Genomic DNA, 26562 nt, shown 5'->3' with positions numbered 1-26562 from the left:
TATGCATCATCATTAATAGCTCTTTATTTAAACATCTCAAGGGTTCCCAACCTCATTTAAAATAAAAAAAGACCCCAACCCCATTTAGAAATAAAAACTGAATAAAAGCACGTAAAGGCCCCATAATTAGTATCCCAGTTCACAACAGAGTACTTACTCTGAAAAGTTATATTCACCTTTTATTACAAAGGCACAGAAGTCATCTGAGTCCAGATAACAACCCCACTGCACATCCTCTCCACATTGCCCATGTGCAACTCAACACTGCTAGGAAGCCAAGGGACGTTCCCAAGACTTTATAAGGAGCTATAAATTCTTCCTATAAATAACTTAAGAGACTGGACCTTAAGACCAATATAGGTCTAAGAAAAGGGACCAGAACATCCTATAGGGGCAACTTTCTTGAGAGGAGGATGGCTTAAAGGTGAAAGCATGTCACCATGACAGACAAGCGACTAGGAGGGGAGCTAACACACTTTCTCACGGGCTCCACCCAGAAGCAGTACCAATCCTCCCAGACTGCTCCATCGATCTTCCCATCAGTTTTCAGTTTTTAAAAATATATACTTTACAGCTCAGAAGACATTCTTAATTTAGTTTGTCACCAAGGGCCAACGGAGACCGGCCCTTGATGATATATGCATCATCATTAATAGCTCATTGCGGTGGATCGGGCGCTGTGGGGTGTCCTCATCGGGGTGGATCAGGCGCTGTGGGGTCACAGCCCGGGGTGGCATCCGGAAGGCCTGCCTCCTCTGCTCCCAACTCCTCACCCAGCCCATCCTCCGGCAGTTCAGTGGTGGCTGTGCTGTCTTCGGTGAGAGCAACCCCCTCTTTCTTCTTTTCTCCAGACACCTCCAGCCCCATCATCCTGAGGTAATGGAGTCGTTCATTCTTGGGCACGAAAGTTCGAATGGAGGCCTTTCCCCGCCAGCCACACAGCACAATGGGGCACTGCAGGGCATCTGGATTCCTACAGAAGAAGACAGCTGCATGTAACATCAGCTGTGTTCATAACTGCATCCAAAGAGACATTAGCATGCACACTACACCCTCAAGGTGCTGGAAGGACATTGTGTCTGGTACTACGGCAGGTCTTCTTGAAGAAGGATCAGGAAATCACTTCCTCCTCCTCATCCTGAAGCAGCTCACCTAAGCAGGCAATGGGATGGCCCCACCTCTGCAGGCTGCATGCTAACTCTGTGCTGGAGATCTACACCCCTCCCCTGCCTTGAACACGCTCCCCCTGGGCCAGCACACTGCGGTGAGGAAGAGGCCTCTCCCCTGGAGCCCTCCTGCCCACCTCATGGTGGAGTCAGTGAACAAGCTTTGGGCCTCAGAGGCTGGGTGACTCAGGAGTGGCAGAACCCAGCCAGGGACCAGGGTGCATGTTCTTTCCCACTCCAGGCTTCACGTGACGTGGTCTCTGGTGAGCACATCATGACCTGAGCCCCATGGCACACTGCACAGTTCTGTTGTGTTACCACCTCCCCAGGCCTGCTAGTCCCACCTCGCAGTCCCCACTCTTGCTACTGGGCACCTTGCCCCCTCCCTCCTTGACCCAGACAACTGCCCCCCAGCCAGGGTTGTAGGCATCCACGGGGTAGGCTCCCGAAGGCCATGTTTAAACACAGGCTGAGGAGGAGATGCAGAGGGCTTTGACTGAATTTTTAAAACAAATAGGTGAGGAGAAGGACCCAAACAGGAAGCAGGAAACCACTAAAAAGAGTTAAGAACCACATCAACCCCTTCCCATTTTTCCTGGTATAAAGCACAGACAGTAAGTTGACAACAACCAAGAAAAATGCAAAAAGTTCCCCAACCCCCGTCTTCTTAACCACAAAAACAGCAAACAAACAAAACCTAATAATTTCTGAAGCTGTCATTTACCTGTGTGGAAACTAGTATTTATGTGTGGAAAGTCTTAGAATACCTCAATGTTTTCCAACCAGGGCCAGATGTCACCGCTATTTTTAAAAAAACACATTTCTGGGTCTTGATTCAAACTGTAAGAAAACTGCCTCATTCAAAACATGCTGGTGGGCCGTGCTCTGTTTCCCAGGCTTGCCTATGAGCACACCTAACAGTCCTCCTTTTTACATCTTCTCCCGAGTCCACAAAACCCTTCCCATTACACACAGCAGACCACTAGCTGCCCACATCAGCGCTGCACTCCTCTGCCCCTTCCCCAACTGTCCGTGGCACCCATCCACCTAGTGCCATCAGGTATCACAGACCACCTTGGCAAATTGCAGGGATACCCGATGTGACTCTGGCACCTACAATGTCCTCACTTGTGGCTTTGCTCCTGCCTCCCTGACTACTCCCATCTTTACTGACTACTCTCCTAAAAACCCAGCTCCTCTAAAGCCTAAGTTATCTCAACAAGTGCCAGGACTTGGAAGAGGGCTGTACGCTCATGAGACCTGGAGCCTTCTTTCCCCTTAATTCTAAAACCTCTACCTAGGAGCCTATCCTAAAGTCCATTTCCATGTCCATTCAAGCACCTCAAAATGAGTCTTGTGTTAAGTGCACCCCTTGTTTCCAGTCCTGGAGATAAGAAATGCTCAGCTGTGATCTCCACGTGCTCCTGCCCTTTCACTGCCCATACTCTACCCACCTCACATCAGGCAGGGCCACCTGCAGTGCTCCTGGCATCTAATCCCTAGTCACCTGCCTCTGCCACCCAGCTCATCTGTTTTTCACCCACGCTACAGTCTTCCCTTTTACTCCTTAACTCCCACATCAAGACCTCCTTTTCCCTACAGAGCACACCTCAGACAGCAGTCAGTCTGAAACCTGGGAACACACGACACCTCAGGCCCTGCAAGGGGCTCAGGTCTTAGCTGTATATCCATCCTCTCCCCCTCCCTCCTTGTGGCTGAGCCCCACCCACACAGCTCTCCAGTCTGCTCCTGCCTCACATCTGGGCTGCAAAGGTTTCTCCTTGCCCCTCAGAACTCACAGAAAACTACACAATGGCTCTTCACAGCCACTCCCCAAATCAACTCAGCCCTGGGCCCCACCGTATTCCTTCTCTTGGAAGTGGTCCTCTATTTTACAAAGAAGCAGTGCTAGAAGTGAGGCTGAGATGCTACCACTTAGGAGGAAGCCACCTAACTCTTCACCCCAGTTTCCTCATCTGGCAGCTGCCGCCGATACTGGGACCTATACCTCCAGGGATCCCCGTGAGGCTCCAGGATGAGCAGGTACAAGCACTGGACAACCTAGAAGTGAGCAACAGCAGGCTCAGCCTGTCTTAACTAGCCTTGGAACCACACCTAAGTGTGATGGGGACCACACCCCAGCTGAACCAACAACCTGATCTCACTGTGCAACACTGTGCAACACTCCAGTTTTCCAGTTTGATTTCAGAAGTCAAATCAATTCCTAATGCCTGGAAAGTGTTACGTATTTTGTTCTCCACAAACATGAACATATCACACCTGCCTCCCAGCCGACTGTCCTACAAAGAAGTATCCTCATGGTAATCTACAAAGACAGTATTTCAGTTCTGAGGTTTTCATAGTCTTACCTTCGGAGTAACATTCTTAAAAGGCTTTCAAGGGCCCCGAGGTTCCCACCACCCCTCAAGGTTTCCCTCGCCTGAGAGAACGCAGCACAACCAATGGCAATGGGGTGCGCTGACTTACGCAGAATCCGGCTCATACTTCAGCACGACACTTCCTTTTGCTGGAAGAGAAAGAGACCTAAGTTTGCCAAGTGCCCGAGTCAGTGGACACAACTGATTGTGCTTCTACATTACGCTGTTTTGAGGAAATAGCAAAAAATCCTCTCTTGACTAAGAATCTAGATGGAGTGGATGGGGCTGGGGCTCAATGGTAGCGCACTTGCCTGGCATGTGTGAGGCACTGGGTTTGATTCTCAGTACCACATAAAAAATAAAGGTCTATCAACAATCAAAACAAACAAAAAAGAATCTAAATGGGATCCTATGTGCATGTATAATTACATGGCCAATGTAATTCTAATTCATGTCCAACCAGAAGAATGAGAAGTTATACTCCATATAGTATAATGTCAAAATGCATTCTACTATCAAGTATGACTAATTAAAGCAAAATATTTATAATCTTTAAAAAAAGGAATCTGGATGGAGAAGCCCTTCTGAATATAATACAGCTGCGTTGAGAACACAGCAAGGACAAGGGGACAGAGGCCCAATGAAAACAAAGGAAAACAGAATTAGAAGACCTTGCCAAAATTATTTTTATGCCTTGGAGAAAATGCCCCAAAGAAGGACCTGAAGTGGAAGTTTATGAAATATAAGAGGAAAATGTAACCAAAAACCTATCCTGGTGGGTTAGCAGAGCAATGGCCTGCTAGCCAGACGGCAGTATTTCGCTTTAACAAGGTTGGCAAAGATACCAGGTGAACCAGATACCCCATTAGCTGGTCCTATGTGCCTTACAACACAGGGGAACTCAAGGACCAGAGCCTGTCCCCATGGCTACCTGCTGATGAGTGCTGGTTGGTGGTATGGTCTAGGACTCCTGAGCTCAGCAAGCTGCCCCGAGGGCTTGCTCCAGAGGCCAGCCCCCATGCCCACAGACTCCTGTGGGTTCTGGGCTGTACCAGGGGCTTGACCAGGGACAGGTGAACAGAACAGCACTCCTAAAGATGCCTTTGATCTTTAACATTTGGAGATGCCAGATTTCTCCAAAGCCCTCCGGAAACTGACATAGTCAGTAGAGAGTACTGTGATGCACAGTCCTCTAGTCTATGCTGATGATGGGTTCTAGGACCCCAGCAGGGACCAGAATGCCAGGACACTAAGGCCTCCATAAAAAATGGCTCATAATCTGCACAGAAACCACACACATCCTCCTACATCCTTAAAGCGAGCTCCAAATTACCTAGAACTCTTAACCACTAAGTCAAAAACTTTTTGTTGTTTTGATACCAGGGATTGAACCCAGAGGCATTTAACCACTAAGTCACATTCCCAGTCTTTTTTTTAATGTTTTACTTAGAGACAGGGTCTTACTAAGTTGCTTAGGGCCTTGCTAAGTTTCTAAGGCTGGCTTTGAACTCCTGATCTTCACATATGACAAGTGAAAAGGTTTTGTGTTTATCCACAACTGGATAAATCTGAGGGTATAATAAAGCAGATATGGAAGCGTACCCTGAAATATGTGGTTGAGAAATATGCCAAAAAAAGAAGAAACACCTGTATATATACATTTTTTTCATTCTTATAGAGACAACCCAAGTTGTGCCTCTATGTCATCCAAATCACTTACTCAGGTCCTTGGCTTGACTGTATGTCTCATTGCTGAGTTTTCTAAAAAATGGATTTTCTTGGGTCAACAACGTCTTCACATCTTCCATTGATATCGTAATAATTCTTGAATTAATAAATGGATACAATGTATATATTCCCTGTGGGAAGACAGATCACCATGATGCAATCCATGACATCATCACCTGCTCACAGACCTGTGTATGGTGTGCCCCACAGGAGGAAGCCCAAGCCCTAGAGGAGCTTGACAACCACCAAGGTCCAACAACAGGTGGTAAACGCAAGTCATTCAGACCCTGTTACCTGGCCAGCACCCAACCTCATCCCCAAATGCTTTGCCTAGAATTACCTCCTGTGCCAACCGGAAGGCACAATCAAATTCTTCACCACTGTTATTTCGACACCAGACTTTTATCCCTGTGTTAATAACCTGTAAGAAAAAAATATGTATTCATGAAACACACAAACAAAAATCAGGATAATCAAAACATTCCCCTCTACTATGAGGTGGTGAGCTGTATGTGAGCAGCTCCAGGGAGGGGAATGGGCCTCACCACAATGGGTTTTCAAGAACCCACCAACAGATGCAAATGGCCTGTGTCATTGGCTCATGACAAATAATTAGAGATTAAAACTGGGTATTTTGGAAACGCAAGAATAGGTTAGCATGCATTCTGATGGCCATTTAAAGCAAGGAACTGTCACAGCACGTAGTCTTTGACAACCTAGCAGAACCACCTGGAGAGGAGCATGCACAAGGCAGATCAGGTCTTAACACTGCTATAAAAAATGTGTGACCTGTGAGACTCAAAAGCAGGAAAGGAAATGACAGAAGGTCTACAAATGGCCAATATAAAGAAAATGTTCAACAGGACAAAGTACAAGGGCCCGCCTGAGCACAGCCAGAGCTTCCATGCCCTCACCCACCCACCCAGAGGACCAGCTCCAGGAGGATACAGTAGGGATCCAGACTTGTGCCTGCCACCAGCTCAGAAATCACAGGCCAAGTGCAGGGGCCTCAGCCACTCTGCACATGGGCAGAGCAAGTGCCAAGATCTTGCACACCCTGAATCACAGTCACAAGCCTGCGCGGTTTTTACCTTCATCCTTTCGCTGTTGTTCAGCAGCACATTCCTCAGCTCCTTAGAGACCATGTAGAGTTGCCTTTTCTTCCCTTCTGTAGTTCGAGTTAGCAAATTCATTCTTGGAAATGATGGATCCAAAGCATAAAATTTCCTTTAACAAAAATAAAATCGTTACATCTTACTCTCCCCAACAGCGTTCAGCTTCCACAACTGGAGTGTGGGTTAAGAGCATCCAAGCTCTGCTCCGGACTTCTACTGCTAAACTTATCTACCTTCACCTAGAACTGCCAGACAGTACTTGAGGCACATGGTCAGGGTCCTAAATTAACAAGGGTAGCTTCTCTCCTTCAAGTGCTACTCCAGTGACAGGGACATGAGACACCTGCACTACACAGGAGCCTCTCAAGAGATTTTTACAGATATGCAAAGGACCAGTTTTCCAAAAGGCAGTGGAGTGACCATCTAGTGAATGCTGCTGTGCTGAGTGCACACGTGAGCAGGGGTGCATTTATCACATGAAGCAAAAGAAGAATTAAACAGGCTGAATTAATCCTTACTCAATAGGTGGAAACAATGGGTCATCTTCAGGAATGAACACAAATGGATCCTCTTTAAATCCAAATAACTTCATTTTCTTTGACGGAGGAGGACTAAGAAGAAAATAAGGATGAGATAAATGAATGGGTACCCCGCACAGTAACCAAAAGCACAGAGTTCCTTAGATGAAGGCTGAAGGCAGAGGTGGAAGGCTTCTAGCTGCCCAATGGATCCCAGGAATCATGGTGCATGCCCACTAAACTAAGGCCTCTGTGTGCAATGTTCTTACACCCCACCTGTACAAAGTCCCCACAGGAAAGGCCCTGGGCCCAACAACTCCTTAGAAGACTGTAAAGGCACCAAATGATCAGGATCACAGAATAACTCACCCACACACGCCATCTTTCTTATTTTCATTATTCTCTAAATTCTCGGGTGTTGTTATCTCTGAGTCACCAGTTCCAGTGACCAGCTGACTTTCTGGCTCTAAGGCATCCACAGGTTTCCCCTCTGTGGGAGTTGCAGTGCTCAACTGTGTGGCTTCTCTGGTCTCTACAGATTTACCCTGTACCTGTTGTAGGGAATAAATTTGTTTTTATATAAAGATATGTAAACTTTTCACTGCTTCAAGAAAATAAAAGTTGTCAAGTTCACAAAATCAATCTGCTGTAATTTTAACAGCACTGTTAAAAAAAAAGTTTCTCTAAAGCTTTTGACCTGTCTGCTGTTATAAATGGAATTCAGAGGCAATATGCCCTCAGGGTTTAAGCTGGTCTCCTAAGGAGCACACACTTCCTGATCCTCGGTAGGGCCTGCCAGGCCTGAAGAACTAGTTCCTTCTCAATTATAAATGCTTCCTGTGCATCAGCTCATGCAAGGCACAGTGAAGCACAAGATGAGTCAAACACAATTCCTGAACTACTAGGCAGGCACAAAAAGATAAGCACATAAAGAAGGGAAGCAAGAGAGAGAGGTGAAGAGTTTCCAGGGCATCTGGAATTAGGTAGAGCACACACCTTAGGGTCTAGGAGACACCTGATAAGAAACACATTGCCGATTTAAGGCAATAGTATAATTTAAATTTGGTTGAGTATCAACAAAACGTTTCACTTATACTAAACTCTTCTAGGGCTTGGGCATAGCTCAATGGGAGAGCACTTGCCTAGCAGGCACAGGGCCCTGGTTCAATGCTCAGCACTCAGGGGAAAAAAAAAAAAAAAGATTTAAAAAATATGTATCCTTTTGATCCTTGTGAAGTAAGTTTACAAATTAGGATACTTTTAGGCAGACTAGTTTTATTTCCCCAGGGTCACAAAGCTATTAAGCAGAGGAGCCAAGACTCGACTCAGGCCTGAGTCCAAGCTTTTAAAACAGCTCGGCACTGCCTCTCAGAGCACCTTCCATTTCAGCATGAAAAGCATGAAACCAACCCCATGCCCTGGACAGAGCTGTCTGTCCAAATCTTGAAAAGTGCCTTCTGTCTCTTGGCCCATTTCAGATGGCCTGTCTCCACAGTGCTTCCTCTGTTCCACAACCTTCCACCGCCCTAGAAATACAGATAGCTGGTATGAATTCCAGGAGGTGACTCCAACTAGATTCTAAGACCCCACCTCATCACCAGACAGCACACACTATGCTGGCCAGCAAAACTACTGCTGAATTGAGTAAGGAACAGATGAAACGGCAGAAATGGAAGAGCAGTGTTAACATTTACCTGAGCCAGTAACACTGAGATGTTCTAAAATGCAAGACAGTAATCATGTCAGGCTAAATAAAGTCAAAGTCAAAACCCAAGTACGTGACAAAGACATGAAGGCAGCCCTTAACGCAAGTAAATCTAAACCATGAACTCAAGCAGGCTCCGAGCCTCAGCTGGGAAGTTTGAAAGCCACTAGCCAGTTGAGAATATACTGACCACGTAAAATATACTAGTGCAAGTCACATGAATCATTACGCCTAAAACATGCTACCAGGGCTGGCATGTAACTCAGTGGTAGAGCATGTACTTAGCGTGAGTCCTGGGTTTAATCCTATCAACAAACAAGCAAATAACAAAATATGTGTTATTGTTAAAACATAGTATGGAAGACTGAAAAGTTTTCTCAATAATAATTTCCTATACTGGTTACTCAAAATTAACATTTTAAATATACAGGGACAAATAAAATACATTAGTAAAATTAACTTTGACTTTTTAAAATGTGGCTATTAGAAAATAGATTACACATGTGACTGGTACATTTCTATTAGAAGCACAGCTCTAAACATGCAGGGGCTCTACCTCGGAAATGGGAGTTGGGACACCCCAGCATTAAGATCCCAGACGAGGCTGAATCAGAAAAGGTGCCCTGGAACACGTGCCCAGGAATATGGGGGCCCCTAGAGAAAACACTTCCTGCTTCTCCAAAGGCTAAGCATTGTCTGTCCTAATTTTCAAGCATGGGTCTTAAAGAAACACTCATTTTTACCCTGATTCCAGGCCTTGTTCTATACATGGAAAGCTGACTTACGAGATAACTTGTAAAACAAAGATAGGAACAGCATATGTCAAATGGCACCACGGGTGGAGATGAGGGGGGGTCGCCTTCTAACCCCACCTGCCTCCCGGCCTCCTTGTTAAGGGTACCAGAAGGCAATGAGGACTCTTACAAACAGGCTAGGCTGTGTCTCCAGGGCGGGATGAAGCCTCCACAATTCCTCACAGTCAGTGAGACGCCTTGTGGTGAAACAAGTGCCACAGACAGGCAGTGGGCTGGGGTGCTAGAGCAGAACCCAGGGGCTTCAGGTTTGGGACCATAAGGCAGCCTTCATGTTTTGTCTTTTCAACTGTTATTAAATACATTCATTTAGGATGTAGAAGCAATGTGTTCCCCCCAAATAGCCTTTTCCACTATCTATCTCCAGGGAGAAACATCTGCTTTTTGGAAAACTCAAAATTGAAATGAATTCTCCTTGTGCAGGTTCAGACCCTCTTAACTCCAATGCCCCTGCCTCCCCCTAACTTCCCCTTTGCCTCTACACTTCTGGCACTGGACTCCTGTTACTTTTTGTCCTAAATGTACAAAAAGATCAAATGTCCTATCATGCTTTTTGGAAAAAAGCCCTTACCTTTGGTTGACGTTTATTCCATGGCATGGAAGATTTTTTCACTAATACTGCCACAAAGAACCCTCCAGTATTTTGATGATGTGGTAATATTCTAAGGCTAAAAAAACACAGAAAATTCAAGTTTTATGATTGATTCAAAATTCGTTCTCTTTAGTATTAAAATAAAGATGATATAACAGAAAATTCATGTCTTAACTGCAAACACTCACAGCCCATCCTCGTAATGGCCAAAATGCAATCTTTAAGAGCACAGGAAGTTTCCAAGGGAAAACTTAACACTGCAGTTCAATCAATGCTGCTATTTATAAATGCTCCATACCACAGCCAAGAGACACTAGGAACACCTTGCTTGCTAGAAAGTTCCTATGTGAGGATGGCCACACTGTAGCCAGGCCTCACAGCAACATCACCGGCTTGCCTCCAACCCTCCTGCCAACCTCACGGCTCTCCAGGAAAGCACACCCCTCTTCTCCAAGACCTGGAGCCCACACACCTACCACCGCTCCAAGTGCATCGCCTCTAACTTCTCCGGTTCCTTTGGTGGGAACATGGTAGGTCGAATCTGGGTATGCCTGCTGTGGGGAACATCGGCCCAATCCGCAAACCACTGCCCATCCCTGGTCATAACCTGCAAGAGAGGGCAGCTTTCTAGACTAAAAGCACAACCAATGCTAAGAAAACCCCAGGTGCAGGGAAATGCCCACCCCCCCCCCCCGGCCCAAAGCAACTCAGTCTGTCCAAAGACTGGACGTTTGCAAAGCCAGAAACAAAACCACCACCACAAAAGAACCATTTTCCACACAGGTTTCTTTTTATTTTTAAAACAAGCCTGAATGTTTCTGACCTAAAACTGTAAAGTGAAATTATTTCACATTGAAAACAAAGCTTGAATTCCAGACCATCAAATAAAAGCAAAGCTGTACTTATGGGGATGATGACAAAGGTTTCTGTATAATAAATAAAGGCAAGAAAACTTTTGCACTGCCAGAGAAAGAAACACAGATAATACCATTTGTCATTAAATGATTAACTGATACTAAACCACATAACGAGATGTAGGATTCTTCACATTACCCAAACATGGTCCTTGTAGCAGGATTACCTTCCACTGTGTAACGCCCGGCATCCACTTCAGCCCTGGCAACTCAGCAGACACATCAGCGAGTTCAAGAGCACCTTCACAGAAAGAAAAAAGTTTCCAAAAATGCAAGGCACATTATGCCCAGTGAAAGAAGCCAGACACAAAAGATCATATGCCATTATGACTCCATTTATAGGTAATGTCCAGGAAAAGAAAATTCACTGACAAAGTAGATTAGCAGCAGCTATGGGCTGAGGTGGAGCAGGGAATGCATGTTAATGAGCATAAGGAACCTTTTGTGATAGCAAAGAGGGTCTAAAACTGGTGAGGGGTACTCAACTTGGTAAGCTTGCTGAAAATCATTTAATTGAACACTTAAAACAGATGCATACAGCGCAACAAAGTTGTGTATATGAAAGCAAGGCTAACCCCTCTGAGCAGCAACCAGTACCCAAAGGAGCTAAAATTCATTATTCCCTCTTCTTACAGCTACACACCAGTCAGATGACCGGGGTCTTCATGTTGTTATATCTAAAACATACCCCAGAGCCAAAGAGAAACTCTTAAATGAACTGTGGAAATTTTTTTAAACAGTTTTAGATCAAAGTAAATTTTCTAAAATTGCCAATCAGGACACAGTCACCCCAATGTTAACAATAAAGGGACAACTGTGAACATACACTCTGGCATTAAGTGTTTATAAGAGTGACATTACAAGAATCTGTAATGTGGGCCCTTTTGGGAAACGATTTAAACCAGTTAGTAGGCACAGATCACCAGTGTAGATTTTCCAGCTTCAAAGAAGAGAAAAACCCAATAAAGTAAAAGAATTCCCAAGGTGGATGTGTGTCAATGAGAAATGTTATGTAAGTACCTTACTGACTTCCTTCATTTCTGAACATTCTTCCGTTAAAGTTTAAAACTCTCAATAATCACACAGGCACTAAAAAACCGCTTTCCTGAACTGAATCCTGTCCTGAGGCCCCATGATGGACCTCAGGGTGACCTCCAGCCAGCAAGAAGGTTAGGAGCTGCCAACACTGACCCACTATTTGTAGTCTACATAGTCCTGGCTGCCTTCTTCCAGCAAAAGCTTTGAGCACTGTCGGCTGGGGAACAGACACCTCCAGTCAAGACACCAGTGACCACTAAGATTGAAGCTCTGCTCTCTCAGAGGAAGCCCTATCTCTGTGCAGCACCTCTGGCAGAGGATTAAGGCCAAGCACCCGAGTGTGGACTGAAGACAACCACATGCAACAATTACTATCAGACAGGTGCATGTGGGAAACTCACTTTCCCAATAAGAAACACCTATAGAACAGGACACTCAAGTGACCCACAACAAGCTGCAACAAATCTGTTCAGACCTTTGCTAACAAGAAGAAAAACTCGGACTACATATCAGGTAAGTAAAAAACACCACAGTATAAAATTTAATATACATAATCCAAACTCTTCAACACAGTAAAGATTAGAAGAAAATATTGCAAAAATCAATCAAGTTACTCTAAGAATTCACACACAAACACACACACACATATCCGCCCCCCCGCCCCATAAGAAACTCTCCAAACATAAAATGAACTGGGCCAACAGCACTGACTGCTCTCTGAAAAGTCCTCCAAGGAGGCAGAAGCCAACTCCCTGCCCCACCACAATATCTGCCCCAGGACCCTGGAGAGCTAATGATTCTTAAATGTGGATGAAGGCACACACCCCTGGGTTTGCAGAAGAATGAAGCTGTGCCGCAGAGAGAGACCTGTGGGAAGAGCCAAACTGAAACTCTACTTTCAGAGAACACTCTCTCACCTAGGCTGCTCCTGCAAAGGCTGGCGCATTGGAAATGAATGATGTCAGAGCATGTGGTGCTCAGGTGAGAACCTGCCCCTCTAAAACAGCAGCTATGGAGCAGGCAGGTTGGTCCTGAGAGGGGACAATCTTATAAGACATGCGGACAGGAGTGCAACAACAAGTACTGCATGTAAAGAATGCCACCTCTGGGAGTGAAGCAGACTCGCTGCTGCAAGAGCTTTCTTCTCCTGTAATCAGGGGTCCTGGCTGTTGGTCTTAGCCATGAGCTTAAAGCAGAAAAAAGAATAACCGTAATGACCCGAAGTACTCAGGCAACAAGAGACTTTGCAGAAAACACCAAATAGTTAAAAAGAATCTACAAAAACTTTACATCAAGCAGCACAGGATGGGGACACGACCACCCATTCCAAGTTGAGAAAACGTTCACAAAGAAACCAGAGAAAGTCATTTTTACACAAAGGCACCAGCAAAAGAAGCATTCGAGAACCCTTGCACAAAGAAACCAGCCCTCAGGCTTAAGGGGCAAACAGCAGCTAAGCATGCCACCAGGGAAAGCACGGTCCATCCTTTTCTTCTCAGAGATCTGGGACCAGACCACGGCAAAGGACATGTGAGAGTTTGTGTTATCAAACAACCTAGACTCTCATTTTTCCAAGAGTCCTGGCTAAAGCGGTGTAAATCCAAGCAGGTTAAGACTTCTGACACCTGACCCAAAATGCTTAGAAGTCTGATTCTATAATAGTGAAACTACTAATTATATTCCCCACAGTCCTTTTCACATACCTTCTGAAGCAAAGTACTACCCCAAACATGGTGTGACCATGCAAAAATCATGGTTCGGAAATCTTTTTTCCAAGGACAATATATAAAAAAACAAAATAAACACGCCATATTAAATCCTAGTCTAAAGTGCACAAACAGACCAGCACCACAGATGAGATGAACCCAACCAAATGAAAGCCAAGTAGTGGACGCTGCCTTAGAAACACTTGTCACTTACAGTTCCACTTGCTTCATACCTGGGAGTGTAGGAAACTGTTAGCTTTCTATTCTGAAAACATGACAAGTTTGAATCTTCTTACTATTTGGTATTAAGAAAATATGATAGGGAAAGTGAATGCAAAATGATGTCATTCTATAGAAAACAATATGGAGGGGTCCTCAGGAAAAATATTACCATCCAGCTGAAGGCCTAAAAAAACTGAGGCCAGGGTCTCTAAGAGGTATTTATATACCATGTTCACAACATCCAAAAGGTGGAAGAAATCCAAGTATCCACCCGCAGACAAACAGGTAAACAAAATGTGGTCTGTATATAAATTACTACTTGGCTTTAAAAAGGAATGTAGTTCTGACTACAACACAGATGAGCATTGGGTGCTGTGTTAGGTACAGAAGTCAGCTACAGAAAGACAAACATATGACTCTACTTCTATGAGGTAGCGAGAGCAGAAAAACTGCCACAGACAGATATCAGAATGGTGGCTGCTAGGGTGAGAGAGGGGCCTTACTAACGGGCCCAGAGTTGGCTTTGCAAGATGAAGAATTCTAGAGATAATGGTGAATATTGCCGCACAATAACATGCACTTACAAATGGTGAACATGACAAACTTTATGTTCTGTGTATGTCACCACAATAAAATTTTTTTAAAAAATGAATCAGTTTGGTTAGGATCTAACAATTTTCCAGTTTACACAAAAATGAGAAAAGCTGTTTGTTTTGAAGTCCCGTATTTCACAACATATGACAAATTCATTAAGGAAGTGTTTTAACTGAAACATGTCACTTTAGGAGTCATGGTTATAGGTTACAGATATAAACAAATGCCCAGGAAGAGATCTACAGAACATAAACTATAGCAAAAACAAAACAAAACAAAAAACCAAAAAACCTCAATTGGATACCTTCACTTTTTTCCAACAGAGAGGCTATGACTGCTTCATCCTCGATGGGGTTCAGTGAGCATGTGGAGTACACCATCCTCCCACCCTCTGCCAGCTGCTCAGCCCCTCGGGTGGCAATCCGTAGCTGTAAGCTAAAGGTTGACATCAGGTCACCATAAGACTGAATATCAGATATTGTAAGCACACATTTATTATGTCAGTTATAGATTTTTACGACATAGTTATAATTTTAAAAAGGGGCTGGGGGTGAAGCTCAATTGTACAGCACTTGCCTAGCATGCATGAGGCCCTAGGTTTCATCTACAGCATCACAAAAAAATAAAAAAAGAAAAAGGAAAAAAAAAGTGAACAACCCTCCCCCCCAAATAAAGAACATTTTAAGTTTATCAGTATAAACTTACATGTGCTGTTTGTGTTGATCCAAAAAAAAAAAAAAAAAAAAAAAAAGGGCACCTATTTATGTTTTTTCTATTTTATGAACCTTTCCCACCATGTCAGTAAGCAAAGCACAAAGCTAATACTGGAATTGAAAATAACAGGTGAATTTCACTATTAAAAAGCCTCCACATTTGAAGAAATATGTGCTTTTCCAATGTAGAAACTGTCCTTTCATTGACTCTTATCCAAATACTTGCTTCCATTTCACACACACACAAAATGCCAATAAGTATTTGGTAGAGAAAAAAAACTACCTACTAAAGTCATTTGTGGTGAATTTTCATTAGATCATCCACAGTTCTGTTTAAAAATGTGTGATTTTTCATGTTAAAAGTACAATCTAAGCTGTTTAAAACAGGTATTTAAAAATCCCTATGTAGAACAGAGTTATCATTTCAGTTTGAAATTATCTTTTTACTTAAGATTTTTCCAAGTTAAGTATTTTCCTATTTCTAAAATGTCACAACATTAAGCAAACTAATAATTCAACATGAAAAAACAACACAGAGAAAAAAGATGGGAAGACCACGAAGATGGAAAATGTCATTCAAGGAAAAACGCACGTTTGAAATGTTCTGGAAAAATGTTATAAAAATGGTCTTTAATACATGTGTATCTGAAATACACACAACTTTCAGCTACCCTTGAAAGGTTTTAAATAAGTCCAACTTCTGACACATAAGCAAACTCTCACGAGGCAGTATGAAATCTCACTTGCCAAAGCTGAACTCTGTACTCAAGTCCTGGGTGCTCAGCCACATCATTTCACATGTCACTGAGGGCAACTAGGTACCAGCTTACTAACCCATGCAGCTGCAAGCTGTTTAAGGTGGTCCACTTCTTCCAAACATCAATGTTTTTTCTCATAGTGCCATCTCCGCTGGAAAGAAGATATTTAAGAGCTTGATACTGCATAGATTAATCAATGACTGAAGTGTAATGGCATGTGTACTCAAGATGGTTAACACAACAGGCATTACTTCGAAAACCAATTAGAAAACAATCTAATTGGTTCTTACCAGCACAACCAACTTTCCATGTCTGTTTTAGGGACACTCTAAAAGCATTATACTTTCTCATTATACTTCAATTTTTAATCCAAAAAGGAAGTAACAGACTAGAACAAGAAACCTCATTCAACTCCTAGAGCAATTCCTTTGCTTCCATCTGGGAGAAATACAGGCTGGGTAACCCTTAAATGAAATGCTTAGAACCAGAAGTATTTGGGATTTGTTTGGACTTTTATATATGGGCTTTCTGCCCTCTTAATAACATACCTACCTACAAGGGACATCACACAGAACCCGGTCATAGAAGAGAACCTCTTTCCTTCCATCCACATCTATGGTGAGTCTAGGTATGCTGGATGCGTCATGGTTGACCACCATGATGCAGGGACTGCTCAACCTTTTGGCTTGATGAACAAGCAGATAGCAGCGTTTGTTGTCCACATCATTAGCAATCACAAATCCCTCTGTGAACATAAAATTGCAGTTGTCAGGTGAGATACAGCAGAAGTTGAATTATTCACTGAAACACATTGTTGGCAATCGAGAGGCGGCGATGTGTCAACCTAAGACCTGAGGTCAAGACTTTCTAACAGCATTAAGGGGGTCCCAAAAAAGAAGCCAAGTGGTTCTGCATGGATTTTATGGACCCATGAAATTTCAAACTCTCAAGATTAATTTGTTCAAAAATTATTCACTTTGTACCAATTAGTATGCCAACAATGTCTTTTCTGTGATAAGCAACTATTAATTACAAAGGAAGATGAGGAGAGAAGTATAGGAACCACCCGTCAGGTGTTAAAACATTGCACAGGGCTTTGATAGATGGATGAATGGGCTCCTGGAGTAGGGTATTAACATTTGAATGCATAAACTGTCCGGAGGCACCCAACTGGTCAACCAAGCTAAGAAACACTGCCTGGAAGTTTACTGCAAGCTGCCTCCCTTCATATCTGATTCCTTTCATGCCTCCAGCAAAAGGACAAATATGCTCAATAACATTTATCATCAGGATCATTGTTTAAAATATGATATGCAAAACATCAATAATACAAAGAGGAGAAACTGCTCCTACCGGCACAACCAAGGCTCTTTATGACTGATTTGGAGAAAACAAAATCAGTGAAGTTAATAAGACTTCTTAACAAAAACCTCTCAACAATATAAGAAGGCTTAAGAAAACACCATATATACACAGTAAACCAAACTGGAGCAGTTGTCTCAAAAGGACGGAGCCAGAGACTAAGGTGGCTTAACAAGCTCTATGGAAAGTGTTCTGTCTTGTGCTTCTATAAAGAACCCTGGGGTAAAGGGGTACTAGCGCTACTCTGATACCAGCTTCCACTTCTCGAGCATTCCTCAGTCTTACAGTACTCCTGCAAGGTGAGCACTGACATTCAGTTTCCAAATGTGACGTCTAAAACTGCCACACAATTTGCCAGTAAAAAGTGGAGTATCTGTACCTAGAGAGCCTGGCAGCAGCTCTGACCACACCTCACAGTCACTCACATGATGTGAGTCAACTGATAATGGGGAAATGGTACCATTGAAATTTCAAACCACATAGGCCTAATCAAAGACACTATTGCTTTTATAGAAAACTCATACAATCCTAAAAAAGCACCCTCCAAATCATGAATGTGTGGGATTGCGAACTCTTGAGGATACTGTTCAAAAATGCTCAGCTCCACCTTCACTTAATAGAAAACTCAGCTGTGTGTCAGAAAGATTTCAAGGTCCAGCAAGCAGGCAATGCTAGGTCTCTTCCTCAGCTATGAACCAAGGTAGCTCCTACCCCTTCTAAACAAGCCCAGTGAGTACCTGGAAAGGGAACACTCATGTCAGCATGCAGCATTTCAATCAACTGCGTGGTCTTTGATCCAGGTGCTGCACACATATCTAAGATCTGTTGAGCAAGAAAATTATGGTTGATTTCAAAAAAATCAAATATTTTACATTTAATTTAAAACAAATTTCGTTATTCTAGCATTCTGATTTCTAATTCAAGAACACACTTTTTTAATGGAATGAATCTACAGCATGTCCTATGTTACTTATAGAAATCCCATAATAGCTAATGCCTGACGACCATCTCCCCACCAATTCCAGACAGGAACAGAATGGCACCAGAAACCAATTAATTAAAGATGAACAGCAAGAATCATTAGAGTACAATCTACAGTAGAGAACATCCTGGACTCAAACCTCAGTCCAATCACTGGTCTCTGTAACCCTGGGCCAGACTACTTGGTTTCTTCCTCCTTTCTTTGCTTCATCTGGGAAAACAGATAGTGACCGCATCTTCCTTCACAGGATTGTGTGGGTGATAAAAGGAATTAATTTATACCAAGAGTACTGGACAATGTTTGGCCTATGAGCTCACTGTGATTTTCAATGTGACTTGACTAATCAAGATCACTGAAGATAATCTGTATAGTAAATAAAGGGGTACTAGCGCTACTCTGATACTAGCTTCCACTTCTTGAGCATTCCTCAGTCTTACAGTACTTACTAAATTTTTAAAAGGGGGAAAATAGTTATCTGACTTGTGCAAATTAAATAGGACGTAAAAGTATAAAAATCCTAAAATACATGCCATTCTCTATCCAAAGTGGAAAAAAAAAATAAGATTACATATTTTCAACAAAACAAACAGGCATGACAATGCAATGAGCTACTGGCCCCATCTGTTCAGGTACATACCTTATGATGTGGCTGAACATTAAGTAGCAGCGGTGGGATCATGCTGACGGCTTCCTGTCGGCTGATGTTTCCCTTGGGGGAGAAAAATCCGCAACCATGATAAAAATGGCAAGAGTTTCAACACTGGGCATTGTATCAAATGCAACAGGAAAAGATCATGCAATTTTACACAGAAAAGAAATTACACCATTACACAGGATATTAAATGAGAACAGATTTTTATACTTGTAGATAAGTGGCTACTGATGGCTAATTAAGGATGAATATTAGAAATTCAGGTGTAATACTAAATTTTATTACAGCCCAACTCCTGTTCTTCAGAAAGCACAAGGGGGTTGGCTGAGCAGCTCTCAAAGGTGGACCTGCTATGCAAAACTGCAAGTACCCACCGAATTTGCACAGGACAGAACATTCTGTCAGGCAAGTCTTCCTTCTTGACTAAAGTCTAACCTCTATTTTTTGATCCTGCTATTTTTAGTAACTATCCATGTCAATTTTCTATTCCTCTCAACTGCCTTTCAAAGACACTGCTCTCCTCTTCATTCTTTGGACAACCAATATCCAAAATTCCTCACTAACTGCAGTCCTCACACCTTCTCAAGGGGGCACGTGACAGGTGGATGATGTTCAGATACAGTCCTGCTGCTTGCAGGTCAGCACTGCCTCCACCAGACGAACAGCCTGGAAGCTCTGCCAGCTGAGGTGGCGCCTGTTGCACACGACTCCTGCCTCTGTGCCTGGACTACAGGCCAGCAGCCACCACTCACCTTACACCCAGGAATCCAGCAGTCAGAGCCTACTCTTAGGCTTGTACCTGCAGCTTTCACTCCGGGTTTATGACCAGCAGTGAGTCTGTGGAGACTCTCTGAATCTTGATTTACTCACTAGACATACCGATGCCAAGCTTTTGGGTTACTCTGGAGTTCTGATAAGCCTGCCTTCTGTTTCTATCCAAGTTTTCAAATAAAGCATTAAGTAGAATGGGGACATCAAGGCCCTTGACTACAGACATCCAGCACTTAGTCACTTGAATCACAAACACCCTGAAGAGGTTCTGCAGCCAGCTCTGAATATCCTAGAGGGTACCAATGTTTATTTTGAGAGCTCTCATCACACTGGCTCCTGATCAGAACACTCAACAGGGTCCTTACCAGTTGCCACGCTGACTTCCTATCTCCTCCACCTCCCAGAGCTGCCAAAACCTGGCAGCTCAAAACTTACCCCATGTAACACAGTGATCCCGACAAAGCTTCTGCTCTATTCACCTTTTTAGTGCACACCTGAACAGTATACAACTGTTTCACAACAGTTTTGCTTATCCTTATTGGATTTACCCTCTAGATTAAAAGCTGATGAAGGTGTATGTAGTAGCACTTAGTCTTCGTTAATATTCAGGAAGGAATACTCAGGGAGGAAAAGCCAGGCAAACGTAAGTCCAGTTTAACAGTGTACAGAAAGATCACATTAGTAGAAAATGGCTAAGAATCAAGTTGAAGTAAGAACTGAACGAGGTGACTGGCATCCCAATTGGTTAAGGCTTCAGGGAAGAGACTTGGAAAGCACAATATTTCCATAAGCTCATAGTGAAAAAGAAAGAAACATAACCTGGTGATGCATGCACGCTGACCTGGTCAAAAAGAAGTAGACTGGAAAAGAGGAAACCTGGGCCCTGACTTTACATGTGAAACTAAGAAATTTCAAACCAATAAAAAGGAAATAGCAAAGTTTATGCAAACTATATGGGTACTCATTTAACTACGGCATGAGGGAAAACCATTCTATTGGGAACAGTTGATTCTTAAGAAAATCAGTCATTAAGTGAACTGAGTTGAAGGAAATGTGCAGCAGCAAAAAAACTGAGAAGAACATCTCATGAAAACCAAAGCTGTACCCAGGTGTTTATACTTTCTGGCAAAAGTATAGGAACTCTGTGTGGGAAGAGACAATAGAGATGATTAACAGTGAGATCAAGTCTTATTTTTAACAAAAAACAGGTTTTGGTTTTTTTTTTTTAAAAAAAAAATCCTTTTGTCACACATTTGTCAGGTGTGATGGTGTAGTCCCAAGAATTTGAGAGGCTGAGGCAAAAGGATCACTAGTTCAAAGCCAGCCTCAACAACTTCGCAAGACCCCGTTTCAAAATTAAAAACATAAAAAGGGCTGGGGATGTGGCTGAGTGTTTACACATCCCTGGATTCAATTCCTGGTACAAAAAATAAAATAAACCCTATACTCTACTAATATGGCCCCCCAAACCTATTATTTTACGTCTACAACAGGAAAGTAGAACGTGCTGGTAGTGGATTAAGCAGTGGTCTCATATGTGATACTACCTTTGTCCAAGTTTTACAAACCCACAAGAAGAGGAGACAATAGATTGAAAGGACACCTTTGACTCACATCCTTACTAAATTTCATAATCAACAATCCATGTTAGGGAAAGGTCAGAAACCAAAGCTGGACACACACTTATGGGTGTCCTTACCGTGCACACTATCTACCTATGGCTCCCAGTGTCAAGTACAATACAAATCTGACCATGATACATTTCTGCATTGAATGCTTTAAGGAAACCAACAATCCAGAGAGACCTACTTACAGATTCGGTTTCGCTAACCAGGAACTGATGAAACCTTTCCAACTGTGGAGACTTTCTCAAGATTTTCCGACTTAAATTTGTGTGCCAGGCAAGTTCTTCAGGATACCTGAATGAAAAGAAAGTAAACAGCTGTGGACTACACACTGACGTGCTTTCCTGACAACCGCTTTCTTCTACAGACCACAGGCCAAAGGACGCTCCCAGTTGGTTTTACTTGCTCATTCACATCCACCTGCTCTCTCAAATGCACTTGGGAACACTCACTAATGTCATTGGGCATGAGGAGTGTTTAAGGAGACCACAGCCCTGTAAGAAAGTGGTGCACTGTGCGTGGTGTGAGAAACATGTGTATGATGCTACTATAAAATTACAATGACAAAGACAACTCTTGAAGCCTTTTCCACTCCTGCTCCTCATAGTTGTGAGTTAACGACAGTAAGGAGGTTGGCGGGAAGAAGGCACAAGGAGGATGAATTTCTTAAAGGAGTACAGGTAACAACAGAATTAAGACACAATACAATAGGTCTGGTCTGACTGCTGAACGTTTGACATACGTTAAGCTTTTATTTTTTATTTACTTATTTATTTTTTTATTTTTGCAGTATGGAGAATTAAACACAGGGCTTTGTCTATGCTAGGTAAAATCTATACCTCTGAGCCACATCCCTAGCCCTGATTAGGTCTTTTTAAAAATATGATTTTCTTTTTAATTTTTTTAAAATTTGTTTTAGTTAGTTATACATGACAGTAAAAGGCATTTATGTACTTTGACGTATCGTACATAGATGGGATATAATTCCTCACTTTTCTGAGTGTACGTGTTGTAGAATCATATTAGTCATGAAGTCACATATATACATAAAGTAATAATATAATGCTTCATTCTACTATCATTCCTACCCCCACATTCCCTCCATCTAATCTAAGGTAATGCTATTCTTCTCTAGTGTCCCTCACATTATTGTAAATTAGCATATTAGAGAAAACATTTGGTCTTTGGTTTTGTGGGACTGGCTTATTTCGCTTAGCATGATATTTTCCAACTCCAACCACTCACTCTTCTTTACAGCTAAGTAATATTCCATTAAGTATATATACCACATTTTCTTTATCCATTCATCTATTGAGGAACACCTAGATTGGTTCCATACCCTAGCTATTGTGAATTGATTTTTATTATTTAGAAAACAAAATAATTAAATTATGTGCTAAAATGTTTAATATACCAAAAACCATTTTTTTCACCAACCCCCAGCAACAAGGCATTAACTTAAATTCCTAGGTTCACTGTAAATCACACCGATCTAAGAATAAAGCATCTCCTGCCAATTCTGTGAATATATCTGTACTTTCTAAAAATAATGACATCACTGATATGAAAAGATATGCTTTTTAAATTTGACCTGCACTTAGCCCCTAATCTACAACTACACAAATGAGTATGCTGAGGTAACACAGTAAGTACCACACTCAATCTAATGTCAAGCCATGCATAACATGTCATGCGGCAATAAATCTCACTGTGGCTCTAGGTCTGAGGTGTAATAATAATGTGCTCAATTAACAATGCAGGGTCACAGTGGTTCTGTACATCAAACTGCAGTCAGAGCGGCAACCAAAAAAATGAAAATGAAACATCTGGCAAACATAAATACATGTGACTAATTTGAAACTGATTAATTGAGAGAAATAAACTTAGGCCTTAAAATTCAAAACACTGTATGGGAGACAGAATGACTCTCACTCAACTACAGACAAGCGCAGTGCCTTTCTTGGAGGCATCGGAACTGCCTTTTCCTATATATGATGTTCAACAAAGTGAGAAAGGGGCTGTTGAATGTCAAAAGAGCTGAAAAAAACAAGTTTGACTGTGGCTTGCAGAGAACAATAAAAAACAGCAAAATTTATTTACAACCCACAGTTTCTCAGTTTGTTGGAACCTGCAGCAGAATGACCACAATGATTGGCCCCAAGAGCACACCTGTCCCTATGGAGGCAAGCTTAACCACCCTAACTGCCAAGATAAGACAAAAATGCTGTTATCTTCAAAACCTCCTGTACCCCATCCCTGCACTCCTAGACATAGGCTTAAGGAACAAATGTTTTCAGGTGATTCTATGAAGTGGCAAATCCATGCACAACTAAAAACGCCAGTCTCCATTTGAAGAAATGCATAAGAGTCATTACCATCAATTACATCTTCAAATCAAGGAAAGAGAAATCTTCAAGAGGAGAAAAACTGGATACCATGAAGGCCACCTTACTAAGCAAAGCCATAACCACGGTAGCTGAAAAACATCTTTCTTTTCCACTGACATTAGTGACCACCAACAGCAGTCCAAAATCTGAGTCATCAACCTGCACTATACTCTTCAATTTTTAACTGAAAATCTGACTAAAATTTTTATCAAAAATAAAAAAAACATTGATTTTTGTATTGCAGAAATGTACTCTATGATGGTGACATTTCATTTTGATCTTGGCTGCACATATGTGGTACCAACACTGAAAATCCAAATGGCTAGAGAAAGAAAAGCAAGCAAAGCTACGCTCCAGCTCCATGACCAATGAAACCTGACGCCGGTATATGATTACTAAAGCCAGGCACAGTGGTACATGCCAGTAATCCCAATAACTCGGGAGGAGGATCTAAAGTTTGAGGCCAGCCTCAGCAATTTAGCAAGGGACCTAAGCAACTTAGTGAGACCCTGAGACTCAAAAAAAAAAAAAAAAAAAAAAAAAATAGAGGGCATGGGATGTGGCTCAATGGCAAAGTGCCTCCTCTGGGTTCAATCCCCAGTACCAAACACCACCACCACTACCCCACTTCAACACTCAAAGTCTCAAAAGTTGCCAGAAAACACCTGTTAAATTCATCCTCATGCAGCAATTACTTAAAATGTTTGTGGTTTTCTTGGTGGGAATTCTCAATACCTCAAACTCAACCTTAAATACAGAATAATCACAATCTGCTTTGACAACTTTTGTAAGTTAACCCAGGGCTGGGCATCTCCAGATTGTGTTCAAGTATTCCAGACATTTCACAAGACAGGCTGTGCTGTGGGAACAGGAGATCCTCTTCACACAACTGAAACCAGAACAGGTAACCTAGACTCCCCTCCCCTGCAAGTAAAGAAGGCACTGCAGGGGCACTGGGAGAAAAAGTGCTGCAGACCAGCTCTGCAGGTGAAGTCTGGGCTGGGGTGGGACATGATCCACCACAGGCCATGGTAACCTTCTGTCAGACTGAGTCTGTCTTTTTTCTGAACGAATGTGGTGTAGCCACTTTGCAATAATTCTGAGGTGAGAAAACAAGGCTGTAAATGGAAACAAACCACATCAAGGAAGAAAAGATACTGGACCTACTAAAACAAATGAAGTGAAGTTAGTGACTGAAACAGAAAACTGCAAGTCATTTGTGAACACGTGCATACCAATGTTCTGTGGTGAGACGCGCTCAAAGAGCACCAGGATGTCCACAAAGTCACTTTTCATGATAACAGCAAATGCACTGCCAAGAGATACATTCAGGGGACAAAAATTAAAATCTCAAAGAATTATCCAACATGACTAAACCTTATGGTACTTACCAACTTAGTGGCTGTGGAACTTCAACTTTCTGACCATCCACCTCCAGGTCTTCCAATTCCTTGAAATACTTGTTCTTCAAGCAATGGAGAATTTCTTTTGCATGGCTATTAAAAAACAAGCAAGCTTCATACATTGCAGTCTTTAATACTTCATGTGTTTTAAAACTGAAACCAACTGCATGGAGAGAAGATGTTCCTCAGCCACTGCCTTTGCACCACATTCCTTAAAAATTTATGAACAATATTTATGAGTCACTAAATGCCTTCCTTGCATTTATTACTTGCGGCTTATTTTTACTTGCATCTCATCTTAGAAAGCTCTTAACTACAGTGATTGGAAATAAACACCTAGCTATATCAGGCAAATTCAATGTCATATTTTCTCTTGCTGCAAAGGCAGGATCCTCAGCTTACCGATTCCTCACCAAACCTTTCTCGGGCTCCTTTTTCACCTTTCCCTCTGGCCACCACCTGCAATGCCTCCTTGACCTATACCTATTTCACTGACCCCCTGAGCCCCTGGTCAATATTTCCTGAATGCAAACGGCCGGAAAGAGGCAGCTCTCCGGCGCTCCAACATTCCCCGGAGGAACCCCTAGGCCTGGACCTGCCGGCAGCCCTACCTCTTATAGCCAGTAATTCTCAAAGTGGCCGGGAGGGGTTCCCGGAGTGCGCCCATGAACTGGTCCCACTCGCCCTCGGGCACGATCTTGAGCTCCTGGTAGTAGTGCTCGAACAGCTTGTTCTCCTTGACGATCTCGGGGTACCCTCCTTCCCAGCCCTGGGGAGCAAACGGGAGTCTAAGCAGGGCGCAAGGAGCCTCCCCTCGCCGGCGCCCGCGGGCCCGGGGGTCGGGAGGCCCGGGCGGCGCCCGGCCCACCGCGCCCGGCTCCTACCGCCTCGCTGCGCTTCCCGCCGCCCTCGGCGCCGTCCTCCACGCCCTCCGGGCGCTGTTGCTGCTGGAGCCGCCGACCCCGCGCCCGCCGCCCCATGGCCCACGCGGCCGCGCACGCTGCGCGAAGACACCGGCCCGCCAGGCCGTGACGCTCAGGACTTCCGGCCTGTGCCCAAGGCCCCCGTGAGGGTGGGCCTGGTCCTTTCAGGGGTCATCAAGAAATGTGCCCAAAGCGCCACCACCCGTCCTCCCGGAAAACGAGCGCGAGAGAAACGCAGCACGCCGCAGGGCAGAGAGGCTCTTGAGAGGAACTCCAAAGACGTCTTTATGCGAAGCACGCCGCTCTCTCCCAAGCGCAGGCATCTCCGCGGACCGCCTGGGAACGGCGCGTGCGCAGAGCAATGCGGGACCCGGTGGAGGGCGCTCCGGCAGCACTGGAGTAGGCGTGGAGAGGAGGGCTCTGAGCGCGGGGGCGGGGCTCCGGTCGCGTGGGGGCGCGGCCGGCTGTATGGGCGGGGTTTCGCGAGGGCCAGGGCGC

General features: G+C 43.5%; 1 protein-coding gene across 1 annotated transcript; it reads right to left on the bottom strand.

The window, feature by feature from the left end:
* Nsun2 (NOP2/Sun RNA methyltransferase 2) lies at nucleotides 1-26309 on the bottom strand. Its single transcript, XM_076857486.1, has 19 exons — nucleotides 26026-26309; nucleotides 25753-25910; nucleotides 25130-25234; nucleotides 21540-21645; nucleotides 18941-19012; nucleotides 18059-18143; nucleotides 16512-16704; nucleotides 16036-16110; nucleotides 14793-14923; nucleotides 11096-11169; nucleotides 10491-10621; nucleotides 9994-10090; nucleotides 7275-7456; nucleotides 6906-6998; nucleotides 6364-6499; nucleotides 5613-5693; nucleotides 5265-5403; nucleotides 3654-3693; nucleotides 1-973 (listed from the first exon to the last, which is right to left on the bottom strand). Exons 1-19 carry the CDS (start codon nucleotides 26119-26121, stop codon nucleotides 691-693), a joined length of 2277 nt encoding a protein of 758 aa, XP_076713601.1. The 5' UTR covers nucleotides 26122-26309; the 3' UTR covers nucleotides 1-690.
* Nucleotides 26310-26562: the final 253 nt, after the last annotated feature.

The sequence above is a fragment of the Callospermophilus lateralis genome, chromosome 5 (genome assembly GCF_048772815.1).
Source record: "Callospermophilus lateralis isolate mCalLat2 chromosome 5, mCalLat2.hap1, whole genome shotgun sequence".
NCBI classification, from domain to species: domain Eukaryota; kingdom Metazoa; phylum Chordata; class Mammalia; order Rodentia; family Sciuridae; genus Callospermophilus; species Callospermophilus lateralis.
This window is presented reverse-complemented; position numbering and strand designations above follow the sequence as displayed.